The 19,592-nt window shown below is 32.4% G+C and overlaps 1 protein-coding gene across 4 annotated transcripts; it reads right to left on the reverse strand.

The window, feature by feature from the left end:
* Nucleotides 1–375: 375 nt before the first annotated feature.
* On the reverse strand, nt 376–18,175 carry LOC105346622 (uncharacterized). 4 transcript variants are annotated; one of them, XM_066068809.1, is made up of 11 exons: nt 17,957–18,174; nt 16,374–16,607; nt 14,994–15,121; nt 14,319–14,460; nt 13,706–13,813; nt 9,653–9,769; nt 7,652–7,765; nt 5,481–5,735; nt 3,939–4,061; nt 2,827–2,941; nt 396–2,721 (listed from the first exon to the last, which is right to left on the reverse strand). In XM_066068809.1, exons 1-11 carry the CDS (start codon nt 18,045–18,047, stop codon nt 2,583–2,585), a joined length of 1,566 nt encoding a protein of 521 aa, XP_065924881.1. In that variant the 5' UTR covers nt 18,048–18,174; the 3' UTR covers nt 396–2,582. The 4 variants fall into 4 exon arrangements, with proteins under 4 accessions (XP_065925674.1, XP_065925282.1, XP_065924881.1 ...); XM_066068453.1 differs by having other exon boundaries at nt 406–2,721; nt 7,652–7,768; nt 17,957–18,173; XM_066069602.1 differs by lacking the exon at nt 13,706–13,813 and having other exon boundaries at nt 376–2,721; nt 17,957–18,175.
* Nucleotides 18,176–19,592: the final 1,417 nt, after the last annotated feature.

A 19,592-nucleotide genomic window follows, 5' to 3' on the forward strand; every position in this document is an offset into this window, starting at 1 on the left:
GATATCAACAAGTGTGTATTACATAGAAATACACACAGAGACAAAACAAGAGTGAAACTTGTTATTTCATAAGGAAGGAAAATAAAGGGAATATTGTCAAACTTATTCACAAAGTAGCAAGCAGTAGGTGAGAGGGAGAGAGAGGGGTGATACCGAAAATTTGAAAAAACCCTGTCCGGATGAAAATTCCCTGTTTTACATAATGATCTCCTATGTTCGCCCTTTCATTAACTATACTTCCCCCCATCATTTTCAGTTCTCATCCACTGTATTCTTCTTTGGTCTCCTGAACGCACCACTCATCCCTTTTACGGCCTCCCACAATGCTCAAGTAAACCAAGAAAAAGTTGGTATTTAATTAATATGTTTTTTATTTTTTTTATACAATTAACAATGAGTAATACAATTAAAAGCAATAAAATACTTATCTCTTGGATGGTTTTAAAATATTTGTGCATCCCACTTTTGAGACAACAGACAACAAAAGAGGCCAAGTCAGTTCTGACAACTGAAGAGGTCTTCGCAGTTAAAACAAAAATAAATTAAATATGATATTAATTACCATTCGTTTAAAAATTTACAAACAATGTCAAAACAGTTCATCAGCATTTCGACCTTCGGCTGCTTTCTAAATCCTTTCAAAGAAGTCAGCAAATTAAATAAAATGGAATAATTTTGCTTCAGTTTTTTTACAAGTATACGAACAAATGTCCGTGTGGTATTTTCTTTTTGGAGCTAAAAAGTTGAGGGGGGGGGGGGGGGGTTACATGTTCAGAAAATCAGCAATTTTCTGTGATTTAAGCTTCCTGAATTTATTTAAGCACTAAAAAGATGCATGTAGAGTCTATTTATCAGGAAGTAAATGAGTTAATATATAAATGATATAAATTGTTATCATTGATTTTTATAGTCAACCGTTAAGCTCTTTTTCTCTGAAAAAACTTTGTATAAAAGCTTGTCGTTTGTTATTTTGTTTTACTTGGTTTTTGTATCATGTGTGCATATAACTGTTAAGTTAGTCGAATACTTTACAATTGTCAGTGTCATGAATCCTTTATCAGTGATCTGGGTGCATAATTTGGCATTGTTGTATTATAGATATTTAAAATAAAAAGGATAAGGCAATAAAACAGATGAACTTAATTTTAGGATTCATCTTTTTTTTCTGTTGATAAAGCTTTAGATAATAACGAAAAGTTCGACATTCAAATATCTAATGCTTTCTAAATTTTGTCCAAATATGTTTGATAAAGAATATTCATGAAAGTTTATCAAAAGCCGACACTCAGATCTTAAGAAGTGTGTTTATATAAACGTACACGTTTGTGTGCATTAAATGTTTTCAACTCTTTGTTTCTCTATCCGCTATCGTTCACTTCAAGTTGTCAAGAGGGGTGGTGTATAATTATTAATTGAAAATATATGTCAACATCCTCTCTTTTAAAAACTGCAAAACTCAATTAACAAGTTGTTATTCCTGTTTTTCCCATCATTTGATCTAGTGTAGATATTGATAAATTAAAAACAAATAGCTTCAAAGGGGTATGGTTTCGATTTTTTATTTTTTTTCAATTTTTTTATTATAATGCTTTAGTAATGCATTTCAAATAAACAACCAACATTTTAGTATCAGTAATATAGTTTTAAGCGAGATACAGAGCTCAAAATTCTTTGTTATGTAAACGAGACTGGTGTCATGTTTTTCTTTGCATTGTTTCAATATACTGGTAATTGGGTTTTTTTTTTTATCTAAGTGAATTTTAACATAAATAAATAGTTCCTAGCATTTGTCACATTAATTTTAGGTCTTAATTCGGAATTTTCTATTAAACAGTCAAAATTTAATGCAGTACCTGAGCATGTTTCATAACACAAAACTGTCAGCTCTGTATCTCGCTTGTAACTCGACGACTGACACTCAAAATAAAAGGATTATTAGAAACGCCTTACTGCAGTATTGTGGACAATAAAAGCGGAAATCTAACTTTTTACCAAAACAGTGACCTTGTCCATTTAGGTACATGTATATCTGAATGATATAAAACTAAATTAAACTAATTACTTTCTTTTAAAGGGATGTTTTCTATTAATTTGAAAATATTGAAAATTTTACGATACTTAAATGTAAATAAAATCAAAACGTAAACAACTCTCTCTCTCTCTCTCTCTCTCTCTCTCTCTCTCTCTCTCATATTTTTTGCGGTGAAACGCATAATCGGCAAGTGTCTAAGTTTTTCAAAGAACAACTTATAAAAATAAAATGTTTGACATTGAGTAGAAGTCAATTATTTTGTAAGCAGTCAGACACCATCAAGAGGGTGACATGGGAAAATTGTACAGGAAAATGAACAGATAGATCGATAGATAGATAGATATATAGATGATTCTTTTCTCACTGAGGAGTGTTATTTCACATATGAAAGATTCGCAGACTGACAAACGCTAAATAACCTATCTGGTTTAATTGTTTTGGATAATTTTGCTGGACTGAGCTTTTGCCTAAAACTAAGAAACACAAGAGTGATAAATAACCAAATCACTGAAATACAATGCACAGCAGCGTGACAATCTACATATATCAACTATACGACAGTATCGTATATTTCAACAGGAGTTTGTTGAAGATTTTCATATTCATTACAGTTGTGCAAGACATTAAGAAGCTCGCCATTTCTCCATTGTGCCTCGTCATTTGTTCTCTGTTTCTTCAACCGTCTTCCTCTGAAAATTTAATTGACAAAAATGATAACAAGTAGCTTATGAGTTAAAAGAGGGAGCTTTTGTTTAAATGTAATAATAACTAGATTTGAAGTAAAGAGTATTTACCGTGAATGCACACAGTTAATAAGCATTCCATTGATGATTAGCGAAACGCAAAAAACACCCAGCATACAGTAGAACATAGTCTGCCAGTGATTCACACTGTCTTCTTTTAGTGATTCTGTAATGAAAATCACATTTATTATTTTTTTTTCTATAAAATATAAAGGATATGATGAAATCTTCATTATTCAGGTATATATGTAATAATGATCGAATAATACTAATAAGTATGTTTTAATTCCCCAAGTTCTTTGCCTAATATTTAAATATTCATATACACACGGGAGCCAAAACCACATGTTTTCACTACAATGATCAGAATACACTTTGAGAAGTTTTTTTCAGAGCAACTCCTACATTGCGTCATATCAAAGGATACAAATATTATTGAAAAGTCGACGGTTATTTTGGAAACGAAAATAATGCCCAAATAAAATTGATCAATGATTTTGAGCGAGCTGTTTCAAGAACTTCCGAAAAGATAAATATGAAATATTCAGTATGGAAATAGTTTTTACTTTTTAACCGGGTTAAAGGAATGTAACAGAAAATTACAATTTCCTAATCTTTACTGATAAGTGTATGTATAAAGTAAATAAAGTAAAGTAGGACAAAAATACGAAAGCGAACGTTTCATTGTAGCAGCTCTTTGAATTTGGATCAAAGTCAAGAGACAATGATTGGTTTCTGTCGGAGATAAACACACTATGGTGATTTATTAACCTTTAGTACAGGTGAACAAGAGACTATTTTGTCCAATATTGTATATAAATATATCAGGACTTCGACTTTTCGCTTTTATTTCAAGAATCAATTTACTTACAAAATTGTGTAGCATATAGAATTCAGTATAAACATTTTCTTTTCTTTATTATCATCACATGTGTTCATACAGTTTTGATCATAACCCAACTTGTTTTCAATGTAATTGAAAAATTTGCAGAACTTACTAGTAGAATCGTTAAATATAAAATTCACAAATGTTTATTTTAATATATCTACTACATAACACATCCTATAAATGGATTTGTGTTTTTTAGTTTGTTTTGGATAATGTTATTAACTAGATATATTTCATAACAAGCCACTGAAACCACTGAAATGCAGTGTCGTACCCTTCGCGTGCTGTTGACCATCATATCCAGATTTACATTCCTCACAGACGCCCCTCTTTGTATCACAACTCCGACAACTACCGTCGTCAAAACGTGAACAGTTCGGTCCTGTTTGTTCGCATCCTTCAAATTTTATTGAAAAGAAAGTAGGTTAAGGTGCTTCATGGAAAAAAGTCTTCATTTAAATAACTAATATATTTCTAAAGCTGCGTAATATCCTACACGTACATGTAATAGTTTTCCAAAAAGATTGCCAGACTGAAAAAAAAATTCGATTAGAAGTAACCAACAATTACCTTAGAAGAAACGAATTCTAATGTTCGCTGCTGTTCATAAACTCATAAATGGAACTCAAGTAAAATGTAACCTTAAGTTTGTCGCCTTTTATTTTATAAAAGTGTATATATCATATCTGGCAATAAATTATTTCATCGTTTCAAATAATTTCAGGGAAGTATCAAAAAGTCACAGCAGCTAGGTTTTTAATTTTTTTTATGTGCTATGGAATCAGTCGTTTCGTCATTTTTAAGCACAAGGTTATCATGAAAAGATATAAATGCAAAGTATTTTAATTATATCAAGCTGCATACGTGGTATGCTCTATAGTATTTTTATTCTTTGGAAGTGTTTGGGAGGGGGGGGGGGTGTAATTCAAATACTCTTTTCAAAGTTTTGACATTTTTTAAATGTGATAAACACTTAAGATCTTTTTTATTTTATAATCTACTGACAAAAAATGCAAAGGGAAACTATATTACAATCGACTGCATTTCTTCTATGTACTTTTAGGAAGACAAGCAATTTACACCATTTTTAAGATGAGTGAACCCTCCCCCCTCCAATTGATCAATATAAACAAATAAAACCCGCTTCGGCGATTAAGATTCTCGTATAAACAATCCAAACCATATAAATATATCTATACGTCAATCCAAACTGATAATTTTGTTTATTGATACCGTAGTGGACAATGAAGAGATGCAATGACCCCCCCCCCCCCCCCCAAAAAAAAAAAAAAAAAACCAAAAAAACTATTGAACCTTTCGAACATGGTCATTTATTTTTAAATTAGGATTAAACGCGTGCATGATGCACATCCTTTTTTCTTTAAAAAATTTTTTTGCTTTTACATCCAACATTTTCTTTTATTAGGGATTTGATAGTTGACACATTAAAAATGTATTGTGTTATCTTTCTATGAATATTAAAAATATGCTAACTCTCGTTGCCTGCACTGCTTCGGAGAATGCAACTTTCAAACTTAAGAAGTCATGATGTCGTGCAAATAAATTGTATCCTTTCAATCGATTTGGAATACCAAAAATCGTAATAGTGCTTGCCTGCTAAATTCTATATCAAGAAACCTTTTGAATTTCATTTTTAAAAATGTTTTCGGAATTCCCAGGCACAAAATCAAACTCAAGCGTTGTTTTGTTGATTATTTATTTGATTATTTATAACTAATAATGTGCCATTTTTTAGTTGTCAATTGGTATTTTATCCAGACGTGTTTTAAAATATTGTTCTACAAATTCCACGTACCGTATACCTCCACTTCACATACGTCATTAAAGGCGTACATAGAATAGTCGTCAGGGTATGCAGTAGCAGGGAGTCTCTCGTTGTAGTAGATGACGTACTGTCCGTGGACGGAACAGTTGATAGTGAACACTGCAGGCAGGCTACTTGTGGTAAAATTGTTGTCCTTGAAACACAAGGTTCCCTGTGATCTATCTGTTGTGTTTGAGACATACACCGAAAAACCGAGAAAGTTGGATGGCATGTACGATATGGTTTCTGTCAAAAAGAATAAATAAAAAAATATATCCTGTCTAATTTATTTGAAGATCAAGAAACAAAAGGGAAGCAGAAGCAGGAATCCCTTACGATATCAGTATGAAAAAACCTTAAATCGCTAAGGACTATATATGATATGGGCCAGAAATGGCCCTCAAAAATGAACATCATCATTTTACTATAATTCTTTGTTTTCTTTGTATAGTTATATGTGTGATGTTTTTACATAATGCTCATTTTGATTCAAGTGCCCACAATTTAGAAATATGACATCATAAAGACAACCTTTTCCTGCCCTTTTTGCATTTTTAGCATAAAATGGCCTGTTTTAAAGCAGTTTTTCGTTCAGAAAACAAAGAGCGCATGCTTGAACAAACAAACTATTTTAATCAGAGTCGTATCCACCCCAGACTATTAAGTGAATAATTTTTTTTCTTGTTCAAGCATGCACTTTATATTTCCCATTCGTAAAAAGATAAGAAATATTTCCATTTTTGACTTATTTTGATTCAATTTGAAAAATAACGCCACTTCTGTCGTTATATACTCCCAGTGATTGCAAATAAATCAAATAAATAGGTGAAAAATATATTTTATATAAACTCTTCTTTAAAAAACATGACATATCATTTTACCCGAAACACTTTGAAAAATGACGAATTATGGAGGCCAAATTTATCTCATATCATATATAGTTCTTTGTTGAATATGTGTTTTAAGGTAAGCAAGGGTATTCTGTCGAAAAAGTTGCAAACTAGCGTGCTTGCAAAAATAACTATAAAACACAACACTAACTTCAACTAATTCGTGTTAAGATTATGAACATGGTTTTGAAATGTTATTACAAAAAGAATGAGCAAGTAATGAAAATTGAGGCATTTGAGTTAAACAGCATTGATGTGTTTTGGATGTGATAACATCAGTTCCACACAGACGCACATTAAAACAATTTTTTAAAGAAAAACTAATTTTATTACTTAACATAGCTTAAAGGAAGATTTTTAACCCACAATACACATGCTCGCTATATAAATTGCATATTATGTTTAATCTAAGCTCATTTTTTGTTGCCTGTTTTCCCTCTTTTGCGTTTTCATGAATTATCTAAGCAATGCTTATTTCTTATACAAAACCAAATTTCGAAATCATTACAAAAGAATGAATCAGAAACAGATATACATTGTTTTATTAGGGAAGACTGACATTACCTTTATTTATTGAAGGTACTACATAAATTTGAATGTTTTACAAGAGTTATACGAATAAACATGCGTGGAGCAAAAAAGTTTTACAAAATAAAGTGGAATTCGAAATGCTCATTATCAAATGTGAGAAACTCGCAAGATTGTGCAAAAAGACATCTTTAAGCCTCAAATTTCTTATCAATGTATATTATATTATCCAACGATAAGATTAACTGTATGATTTCTAAAAAAAAAATTTAAAAGAATATGTATGCATTTTTCTGTTGTTTTCTTCTTTATTATACAGTGTGCTTATTAAGCTGTATAGAATATTTGTAACAATTGTATGCATTATCGAAACAGTTTAGAACAAAAATACATCTTACATTACATATCTGGAGCCAGTTTCAGAACAGTTGAAATAAGTTATTAAGATTTATAATTCTTTATCTCGTATATGTTACCCATTCAATTTAGACAACATAATCTGTTTATAGAGAAATAATTTTTATAGAGAAGTAGCTGAAAATATAAAGATATTAATGGACGACGAACTCCGAAGTACAAAAACAGACGGCAATACATGCATGTCATATTAAAGTGCATAGTTTGAAATGTATAACTTCTAGGTAAAACCATATTGTAAAAATTATTCACTATCCTTTTTATTTCATGTATTGAAAAATCGTTATTCAAATAAATGACGTTGTAAACATCATCAATCACATTTACCACAGTTTCTTTCGTCGGAGAAGTCGCCACAGTCATTTTCTCCGTCACAGATGTAGCTGATTGGTACACAGTTTCCATTGGAACAGGTCATTTGGTCTGGTCCACACGTGTTGCCTGCTACAATATATGGTTTTCGATTATATAAAATAGTTAATGACGCTTTGAAACGATGGCTTAGAATTAGACCTCTCGACCAATCAATAGAACGGACGTAGTTCAACGCACACCAAAAGAAACAATATACAATCATTCAAACACCTTTATACAAAATACACAGTTCATTTTGAAAAAAAGGCAACTTTTTAAAATCAGTTCACATATTATTGCACCATACTCTGCCTAGATTCTGTCTTTGTTTTTTTTAAGTTTATTTCAGAAAATATCACTTAATGTCCATTATACAATAGCATAGTTATAATTTCCTTTATATAGTAGATCATTTAAAAGTGTAACGTAATTAATTTTGTTATTTTTTACCTCCTGAAAGTTTTAAAAACAAACAACGACTAAACTGACTGATTCGAAAATAAGTCTAGGGCATGTACAACTTTTGTGGTATTTTTTTAAACCATAAACACGTTGGGTATCATCCTTCCGAAATTTTATATAATTTTATTACATGTACATACTTAGTAATAAATACAGGTTTTTTGCATGTGTGATACAGATGACTTCACAAAACTCGTATCGGCCTTACGAGCTGATACAGCTTATCAGCTTTAGGGCTGATATGGATCGGTATCACACCACTTGCGGAACTTCTCTGCATTTTTTTCTTTTTGGTAATTGTGCGTGTTTACAGACGAAAAAATAAAACAGTTGTTACAGTTGACAGTTGAAAACTTCAAATGGTAGTAAATGTTTTGAAGCAGTTAATTTTCAAAGCTGAGAAAATTCCGGTTCTGTGGCTTCATGTTTGGTTAAACAATAGCTATTTTTTTTTGTAATACCTGTACATACTACTCCCAAATTATATTAAAATTCAATTTTGTTCAAATTGACTTTTTATATATATTTTAAAAGATGTACTAAGTATGCAATAAATATAATAATAGATACCCTTTTCCATATCACAGCCTGAATAAGCCCTCGACCAATATCATCCCACGGGCCTTCGGCCCTCGGGCTTATATTGGAGTGTCGGGCTGATACCAGCTGTGATATGAAAAAAGGTATGTATAATTCTCTACGTATTAGCATTAAAGCTGAACACCGCTCGTAAATAGGCACTGTCCGCCATATTTCTCTTTAATCACTGCTGTCCCTACAACCCTTATATAAGGCACAGACCTCTAAACAGTTCAAAGTACTTCGCTGTAGAGGTCTCACCTGTCTGGACGTACATTTTGCCTCGCCGTGTTACCCGGTCGCGATGAAATTATCAAATTTTACGCACTTTTTGAAGCCAGGAGAATACTAACATCAAATAAATTGGTAAATGCATTATTTACGAACAGAAAATAAACATAAGGTAAGAAAAAAATGCATAAAATCTAAAGACCACGAAAGGAATACTACATGTCGGCCACGAGGTTCAGGTGTGCAATCGGGTGTAACGAAATCGAAGGGTTTATATACCAGGTATCTGTGTGACAGTGCCTATTTACGAACGGTGTTCAGCTTTAAGGTGAAATAACACATCATCATAAAATGGCTGACCTCTGATCGAAACGCCATTTTGTTTTATTGAAAGGATTTTATCGATGGCAACATGTAACTTACTTCATAGCCGAGTGGATAAAGTGTTGGGCTTGTGATCTGTACATACCGAGTTCGAATCCCGTAGGGGCTTTTGTTGTTTCTTACTGAATTGATTTTTTTAGATATTCATTTTTTATCCCCAATTTGCAAATGATTCGCTTATTTGACATATGTAAAGTTTATTTATCAATATATCTTTCATAATTAAATATTTTACAGTTAATTTGAGTGACTTTTTCCGGGTGTGTTATTCCACCTTAATATTTTTATTTTCAAACGTTGTCTATCTCCAAAACGTACGACAATTTTGTTCATCGGACATGTCCCCACAATCGTTATCTCCGTCACATATGTATCTGATTGGTACACACTTTCTATTGGAACATGTCATTTCATCTCCTGCACATGTGCGGCTTGCTGCAAGTAATTTAATGACATAATAATAACACTTTAGATAAAAATTCCTATTAAAAATGTTTTCATTTTAGATAAGAAATTGGACAACTGAACTGTCTGGCTATAAAACAACACACAATAAAATTACTATCACGTTACCTAAGAATAACTAGAATTTGTATTGTAACTTGGTTAATATTGTAATTCATAACTAGATCTTGCACACAATACACCCCAATAAATAGCTATGGACAACGAAAAGAAATAGTTGAATTTAATTTTATTCTATATGTTCTATTAAATATTTCCATGGAAGAAAATCTTGTGATTTTCAAACTTGTGAAAAATATTCAATGTTTTCGAGTCAATATTCAGGTGCAAGCAAGATCCGAGAGTCTTGACTTTTGATAAAAAATAATTTGGATGCTGCCATTAGACAGTAATACCCGCACCAAGTGTAAACCCCTAAATAACACTGTTTTTTTAGTACCAGTTATAGTAAAACGAAGGCTACTTGTAATTTCAAGTTATTTTTAAAAACTATAATCTTTATAGAGATTGAGATCCCATCCCATAATAGACATGAGACGCCTTATATGTACGGTTTTGGGTTGAACTGTTTGCATGTGAATTAAATTTTAAATGAAGTTAATCAATAATCTAAACATTTCATGTCATTGAAAGTATGGTCTATATAATTATTACAAACAAAATAAAATTATGCCCCCTCCCCCCGGCGGATGCCGGCTTAAGATTTGCTTCTGTGTGCCAACATAATTGTATGCATGGATTAAAAGAAGGGGTGGGAGTGAGGGGTCCAGACTCTCCTCTCCTAAATCAGAATATGTTGATAACAACGACAGCCTGTACATGTAGTTGCAAAAAAGAAGATTGTAAACAGTGCAAAATAAATGACATGCATGTAATTATAATGCGCAATGGTTTTCAATGCAGAACTGCCAGGACAGAAGATATAATTACTGATTTAAGGTGATATAAGACACATGTCAATATTTATGTAGATAAAAGTGTAAGCTAAAGGGATTCATTTTGTGCTCTAATTGGATTATCATTATGATGTTGACCAATATAGGTAAGCATAATACATGTATTACTTTCACTTTGAACACTTTCTAAACAAGTGATCTCCCTTTGCCATTATATTATATCATCATCTTTTGATATTTGAATAAGCTTATCATCGTTACCTATTCTATCGCATTTGTACAGTTTCTGTCATTTTAATTGCAAAGGTTTATTTTTCATTTGTCAGACTTACACTACTGAGTTGATCCCATATTGACCCTATGATATTTTGTATTAAATTTGTGTACTACATGTAAGTCAGTGTAGAGACTTATCATGTTTATATGATTTATAATAGGAAGGAAGGGGTCTTATGATGATGAATCAAATATAATGTAGGCCATGACCCTATGGGATTGATCTGACACCACGAAACAGGAAAATACCAAATATCTTGAAAACTGTTGAGATCCCCACCACTTAACCTTACATCATAAGTCTTGTTTTTAATGTCATTATGATGCATCAAATGGTGTTAAGTACTGTTAAGTTAAATAGGAAATGATGATATATTTGATAACTTTTGAGATCCCCATCCCTTAATCATATTTATTCTTGCATTCTCTTTGTGTCTTTGCGCATCAAATGTTGTATAGGTTTCCCCCCTTGGAGACACCCTGACCCTCTAGAACTAGAAATAATAAAGTATTTTACCTTATTCTTATGTAACGTTTGACCCATGTGGGTAATTCCTAGTTTAATGATGAACTTGCTTTGTTTAGGAGACTTTACTATTGTCCCGAATACATACAATATTTTGTTTATCTCAAAAATTAATTAAAAAGCAATTTCTAAAATCTTAATGTGCATCTTGAGAAAAATACCAATCAAGAAATGATTTATAGTTTGCTACCGTACACATACATGTATGTAAAAAGACTCTTTAGAACAAGGGGGAGGGTGGATGTGGAGGATAAACATTTAATTTTAATCATTTATTACGGGCCGCCAGAAGTCCAGCGTTCCGTTATTTGATGTTCAAAATGTGTTGCTGAGAATATATTAAAATTTACCATAAAAATTAGTACAACCAACTCATTATTTTCTTCTTTGTGGTTTGTTTTTGATGTAAACAACCAATGATGATTCATACAACAATTATATTTTTTGCGGCCCATTTGACGCTTGCGTCAATATGATTTCTTGTTGTTATTCATTTTAACTTGAATATTAGTTATTGATCCCCAGGTACAAAAATAAGACTTCTGATCATATCTCAATAGACCATTTCTCAATCATGCAAGATGTAATGTGCTTTAAAAAAAAAACCCAAAAAAAACCACAAAAACATTTTTTACCGATTTATAAAACGTTTTAAGACCCCAAGTTATATTTAAATAGATCATTCGACAATTAGAAAAGTGTAAATGTAAGGTTATTTTTATTCTAATTATAAATAAATGGCAATGCAAGGTGGTTTTTTTATTTTAAGAAAAAAAAAACGCCATTTTATTCAATGTAAGGAGGGATTTATGCGCGGATCAAGAAGTTTTTTTTTCCGGGGGGGGGGGGGGGGGGCAATTATTCGCGTTTGCCTGAGGAAGGGGGGCATATGTGGCAATTTTATAATGTAGTTTAAAGAACGTTCGATTTTTAGAGGGGGATCTGGACCCCCGACCCCATCGCTAGATCCACACAATGCACATCTATACGACAACCCCTATCATTACCCCGATATATGTTGCGTCTATTCATTAAATCTAAGAGGAGTTCTGGGATGTAGGTTTTTTTGAGTTATAAACGCCAATCTTTTGGTACTATTTGACTCCCTTGATGATATTTCTTTTTTAAAACCTTATTGCACATCTATACGACAGCCCCTATCATATCCCAAGATATGATGTGTCTATTCATTAAATCATAAGCGGAGTTCTGCGATCTAGGTTTTTTTTGGAGTGATAAACGTCAATTTTCTGCTACTATTTGACTTCATGGATGGAATTCAAATTTTTTATTCCTTATTGCACATCTATAGGACATCTATAGGACAGCCAAAACCATATTTTAAGAGATGACGTAGCTACTCCAAAAGTTGTAAGAGGTGTTCTGGGAATCATACTTTTTTGGGCAAAAAAGCGTCATTTTTTGTTGCCCATCGATCCCCGTGGTAAAACAAAATTTGAGACCTGATCACACTTCATAAAGACGCCCCAACCATATTCTAAAAGATCATTTGTCTACTGCAAAAAAAAGACGTTTTTGAAACCAGATTCTATGTAAGAAAAACCCGTCATTTTTCGTCCACCAAATGACCCTTAGGAGAAAATTGAAATTTTGAAACATTGCGCATCTATAGGACATCTCAAAACATATTCCAAGAGATGACTTCTCTATTGTTGAAAATATAGGAGGAGTTCGAGGAAGGTCTTTTGTGAAATAACGTCATTTTTTACTAATTATTTTACCCCCAGGACTACCAGATAATTTTTGAAACATTTATACAAAACAACATGACACCCCAAATCAAACTCCAAGAGTTCAGTTTGATGGTTTATAAGATGCTGTTTGAGAAAGTAAAACGTGACAGACGGACGGACGAAACGAGTAACAATATACCCGAACTTTCTTTAGAAAAAATTGATTACACTTCAATCTATAGCTAATGTATTCAAAAGAATTTCACATCTATATCATGAATAGTGTCTGAGAAAGATTTATAAAGTCCCCGATAACTCCAAACAGGAAATGGCATTATCAAAGCGTTCAATAGCATATAACATTCACATTAAATACATGTTTCATGTTTTTACGTTTAAATAAAGTTAAAGGCAAAAATGGGTACTGTAAAATAAATGGTGAATAGTAAATTGCAGAAGAACGACGTTCCGATCAAACGTTGAGACACATATTTTATTTTTCTCCAAAACGTACGACAGTTTTGTTCGTCGGACATGTCCCTACAGTCGTTATCTCCGTCACAGATGTAGCTGATTGGTACACACTTTCCATTGGAACATGTCATTTGGTCTGCTTCACATTCTAAAATAATATTAGACAATGCCCTCCATATAAGAACACGTGAATTGTTTTATAAATAAGCTCACTAGAGATGAAGTGCATTTTTTTGATGATAAATTGGGTGTTATGTGTAGTACTTTAAAACGATTCTTAGATCTTTGGATGATAAACAATTTTAAAAAAAAATCACCTTCAATGCATGTATTGACAAACATTTTCCACCCACTTTTTAAACGCTTAAGCATAATGCACTTTATGACCCCGACACATGAATATAATCTACACTAATATGAGAATTGCTTTCAGTATTTAAACCTTGAAAAAAGAGAAAAGATCTATTCTGTAAAATGTTTGGAGTTTTTGCAAGTGGCTAGACTAGGAAATGACACTTTTAATATTAATATAGCTGTGTATCAAAGTATAGCATTGAGTAGTAAGAGGGGATGCAAAATTACTAAAGAACAACCACAACACATATTTATGTATTTTGTAAAACAAACCAATTGATATTTACTAAGACACGTACCTGACCAAATATCTAACCTGGCAACCGTAAAAAACCTTGATTCTTCACCAACAACAAAACATTTGTAAGATCCTGAGTCCGAAATCCGCGTTTCTGGAATTGCCAGATAGTTGTCCCCAACAGAGGCTTGCACAGGTAGAGACTAGTTAAATATTTAGAATGATCTAGAGCTTACATTGAAGAGATATAAATTACCATAAAAACTATTTTAAGTTGTGCTATAATTTGGTTTACATTGATGTCCTTAAAAAGTAGCGTATAGGTTTTTGGCAGTATAAAAAATTTCCTTTCCTCCAGTAACCAGTGTTGTGCCCAAAACGATTAACGTGTATATTAGAACTACATGTACTTTATCGCCTATGTATCTTCTCCTGCACATGTTTCGCCTTCTATGTATCAATACTGACACCTGTTTTGTCAAAAAACATTTAACCCATGACGCGAGTACACGTAATATTTTCCCGACTTAAAACGGGTATTTAATGACAAAATGTATGTTTTTTTAATTGCTTATAGTTTACCAAAAAAAAAAAATGCAGGCTATGAAAGCACCTACTAGAGAAGTGATAAAAAATTTTCATAACCATTATCATTATTATTATAAGTGTTATATGATTTTATGTTAGACTCTCGAATGGTTGCGCGTTATACATTTAAAACAGTTGAGTTGTTTACTGTATTTCTGCTTGTACTCCATCGCAGTGGCACGGGTACACTGGACGTACATCTAAACACTGCTGGCTCACCTTCCTTCAGCCTTAAAGTTTTAGGCGACACTGTGATGGTGAGAGGCTTTTCAAAACCTAGATTGGGAGAAACAAGTGTTAAATTGGAAAGCAAAGGACATAATCATATGCAGCATTTGCAATTTTAACTGTCAGTATAAAACGTAAATACATTCGTAGCAATATAATATTATTTTTACATACTAACAGTAGAAGAGCATATGACATCATGATAAGAAAATAGTAATTAACAAACCATAAGTTATATTAACGAAGTATGCATGCATTTGAATATGATTTTGGATACCCATTTTTATACCCCCCGCAAACAAAGTTTGGGGGGGTATATAGGAATCACCTTGTCCGTCCGTCCGTCTGTCCGTCTGTCTGTCTGTCTGTCCGTCTGTGCAATCGTGTCCGGTCCATATCTTTCTTATGGAGAAACATTGGAAGTTCTTACTTCACACAAAGATTGCTTATGACCTAAGGGTGTGTCATGACCTTGACCCAAGGTCATTCGGGCAAGGTCACGGTCACTGGCAGAAAAAGTGCAAAATTCGTGTCCGGTCCATATCTTTCTTATGGAGAAACATTGGAAGTTCTTACTTCACACAAAGATTGCTTATGACCTAAGGGTGTGTCATGACCTTGACCCAAGGTCATTCGGGCAAGGTCAAGGTCACTGGCAGAAAAAGTGCAAAATTTGTGTCCGGTCCATATCTTTCTTATGGAGAAACATTGGAAGTTCTTACTTCACACAAAGATTGCTTATGACCTTAGGGTGTGTCATGACCTTGACCCAAGGTCATTCGGGCAAGGTCAAGGTCACTGGCAGAAAAAGTGCAAAATTTGTGTCCGGTCCATATCTTTTTATGGGGAAACATTGGAAGTTCTTACTTCACACAAAGATTGCTTATGACCTAAAGGTGTGTCATGACCTTGACCCAAGGTCATTTGGGCAAGGTCAAGGTCCCCGGCAGAAAAAATGCAAAATTTGTGTCCGTTCCATATCTTTCTTATGGGGAAACATTGGAAGTTCTTACTTCACAAAAAGATTGCTTATGATTAAAGGGTGGGTCATGACCTTGGCCCAAGGTCAATCGAGAAAGTTCAAGGTCATTGTTTCAAAAAAGCTAAATTCTGTCCGTGTCATGTCTTGTATTAATGGAAATATTAGAAGCTAAAAATTAACTCAAAAATAAAGCAGTTGTAATTTATAGAAAATGGACAGTGAAATAGATTCATCCAATATTTTCTATCATAGCAAAAATACACGCGTTATGATTTTTTTCTTAGCGGGGGGTATCAATTGTGAGCTTGCTCACAGTACCTCTAGTTTCATTGCCTGTCCGAAAATAGATGGTAATATGATGAATGCTGTGGATGCTGGACAGGTTTACCCACCAGGTGGCGGTCTGTTTGCCGTACGCTGATACAACACACTGCCCCTCGTCCCATGAATGGTTTGATTTGAGTCCATCTACAGCGTTACTAGATTCAAACCTGGCGTCCCACACTACTGCTGGATTCTCCTGATGGGTTGGCTTGTTGAGGGCGACGTTAACTATATATATATATATATATATATATATATATATATATATATATATATATATATATATATATATATATGACTTATTTAAACATAGTATACATTGACGTTTTGTTTTCTATAAACTCTCGATTGAAACTGTACGTCATAGTTAATACCAACATGTTCTTGACTGTTATAATTATCATTCGAATATCTTTGTTAACCTTCCATTTTGTGTCATTGTTAACCTAACAAAGATATATATGTAATACTTTTCATTATAAAATCGAGAAGATTGCAAACTTAGCATAAGCTCTCAATTGTCCATCATTATTTCACTTAGAATTCCCTACCATTTAACTTAAACATTATCATTTCACGCCGCTTCATATTGTAACATTTTTTTGGAAATATACAAAATGACTGGCTGTAATTCTTTAAACACTTAGAGTCATTTAAAAATCTTCACATAATTCCACATTAAATTGATTTTTAAAAACTATTATCCCCGGCCTAAAATCTAAAAGGGGTTCGCTTTAATCTATTTTTTTTTTTTTTTTGAAAAACAAATCGTGTGGAAAATTATTTTCTTGAAAATAAAATGGGGCTTAGTATATAAATAAGTCATTGTACTTGTAACAGGGCTGCTTAACATGTTGATTTCTGTTTGATTATGTTTGTTATCATAAGGATACGAATGTCAACAGGCATTAAAAGGTTAGTTGAAATAAAATAGAATTAAAAATTACAAATTGTTTTTTGTACTCATATCAACTTTATAATTAAAAAATAGTGCAGTTTTTTTAGAACATGAACGGTAAAATAGAAATTTTTAAGAAAACAAAACAACTCCACCCACAGGCTTTGTATCTTTTGCAAATCAGGATGAGAATCTAAATATTAATTTAACGTGGCCTAAACACGGGATTACTCATTCTTTTATATACATATTAGTATAACATAAACGTTAAAAAGTTTTTATGTCAGTTTTGATATCTTTTTTAAAGCTTGAATTTGCTCCACAGGACTAATCAACTTCCTCAAGTAGAGAAACAAATCCAAAAAGTAAATTTTTACGGAAATATCAAAAAAGGTGATCGGAAAAGTTCACTCTTAAAAATTGTCGCATTTTAGCTTTAAATTATACCCATAGTTCTTAGAATATAGTATTAGAATATTACAATAGACCTTTTTTTTATTGAAACCTCTTCATTCAGTTATTTTGAATATTATAAAAAGAATAATGATAAAAATATTTTCGTATACAATTAATTTGTTCACTTGATAGACCAATTGTAAAATGGATAAGACATCTTTATTTGGTAAGTTTAAATATCAGTGTAATATTGCAAACACGTTAATATCTTACATGTACTCACCATAATCACAAGATACAACCCTCAAACCAAGACCAACAGTTAGGACTCCAACGTAGCAAACGAAGTTACCAGAAAATAAGATACAAGTCATTCTGCTTCAAAATGTATCACTTATATCAAATGCTTAAATGCAGAAATTTTAATATCTTGTCACTGGTAGTATTATTCAAAATTTTGTTTTACAAGTAGTCGTCAATTTATGTGACAAGGAAGTCAGCGCAACTTCATAAGTGTGAGTCATTGAGCGTAAGTACGTGTCCCTGCCTTCTAGGTACTGACCTCTTTTAAATCTGAAGTATCCCCTTCCATAGAATATGTAACGATTGATGTAATCAATATTGAAAATAGATGATACACATTTTATTTTTAAATTTTGTTTGCAGTATCCGATAATTGGGAGTATTTTAAATGTAGAACTTTTTAAGATGTTATTTTCAGCATTGACCTGGTAGCAACTATTAAACCACAAAAACATCCTTTTTGTAAATTATATTTTACTTACCGAATAAAGTAATGTTGAGAATCTGACATTTCAACTTATTTTAGACGTATTATCTCAGAATGTAATCTTTGTATAGAAAACATGAATCATGTAAAGAAGTTGTAGGCTACTTAAAACTCGGATTTATCGACACTTAGTTAAGATTAAATAGGGAAGAAGCCTCCATGCCTTTGCCTACTTTGTGATCACAGTTAAATTGGCATGTAAAGAATTGTAATATAAGAAATGACTTGATTTTGTTTTGAGAAACTGGTTTTTTATATTCTCAATATTTAATATCAAACAGCTGTTGCTCAGTAGATTGAATGAAATTGAGATATTGTTTTTTACACGGACGATATCAGATGGTGGTGAACTTGGATGTATCAACCACCATAAAACAATCAAATGACATTGATATCCTGGTTGACTAGCTGACGTGATGAAAAGATTATATCTAGGGCAACGAATCTCACAGTGAAACAAACAGATGACTAAAAAACAAAAACAAGAGGCCCAAGGACCACATCGCTCACCAGAGCAACATATAATAAAATCAGCTTAACATAGTCATAATACAAACTACAGTGTATCTGGACAATGTGGTATAATATATGTATAAGGTCACACAATTATAGATGTTCTTTTTATCTTATTTGGACAGTATTTTTTGAAGTTTTAGAAATGTTCTCTAAAAGCGACGATTGATTTTTTTTATCGATGGTGCAATGCGGCGTAAGCAGCTGATGCAACCTTTCGCTATTCAAAATACAATGTAGTGCGTATTTGAATTTAAAAGTTTTTCGCATTTGAAAATGAATTATCACTGAAATGGACTTTGTTCTAAGTTTTTGTTTTTCTCTTATTTTGTTTTTAGCCTTAAAATTACATAAGAAATGTTGCAGATTAGATTTTAACAAGTGAAAAGCTGTCAATGTGACAGCAAACCGGGTTTTCTTTTATGTAAACTGTATCCATAATCCATGTCAACCCGTATCCAGTGAAATGGAGTACCCTACATGTTTATGCAACATTTTGCCAAAAAATGACTAAGTTCAAAAGCTAGTATTTTTTTCATAAATAATCGGAAATCAAAATCCTAGCAATATGCACACCTCTGATATATGTACAATTGTTCTGCAAAAGAACAACTTC

Source organism: Magallana gigas, chromosome 1 (assembly GCF_963853765.1).
Source record: "Magallana gigas chromosome 1, xbMagGiga1.1, whole genome shotgun sequence".
NCBI classification, from domain to species: Eukaryota; Metazoa; Mollusca; class Bivalvia; order Ostreida; family Ostreidae; genus Magallana; species Magallana gigas.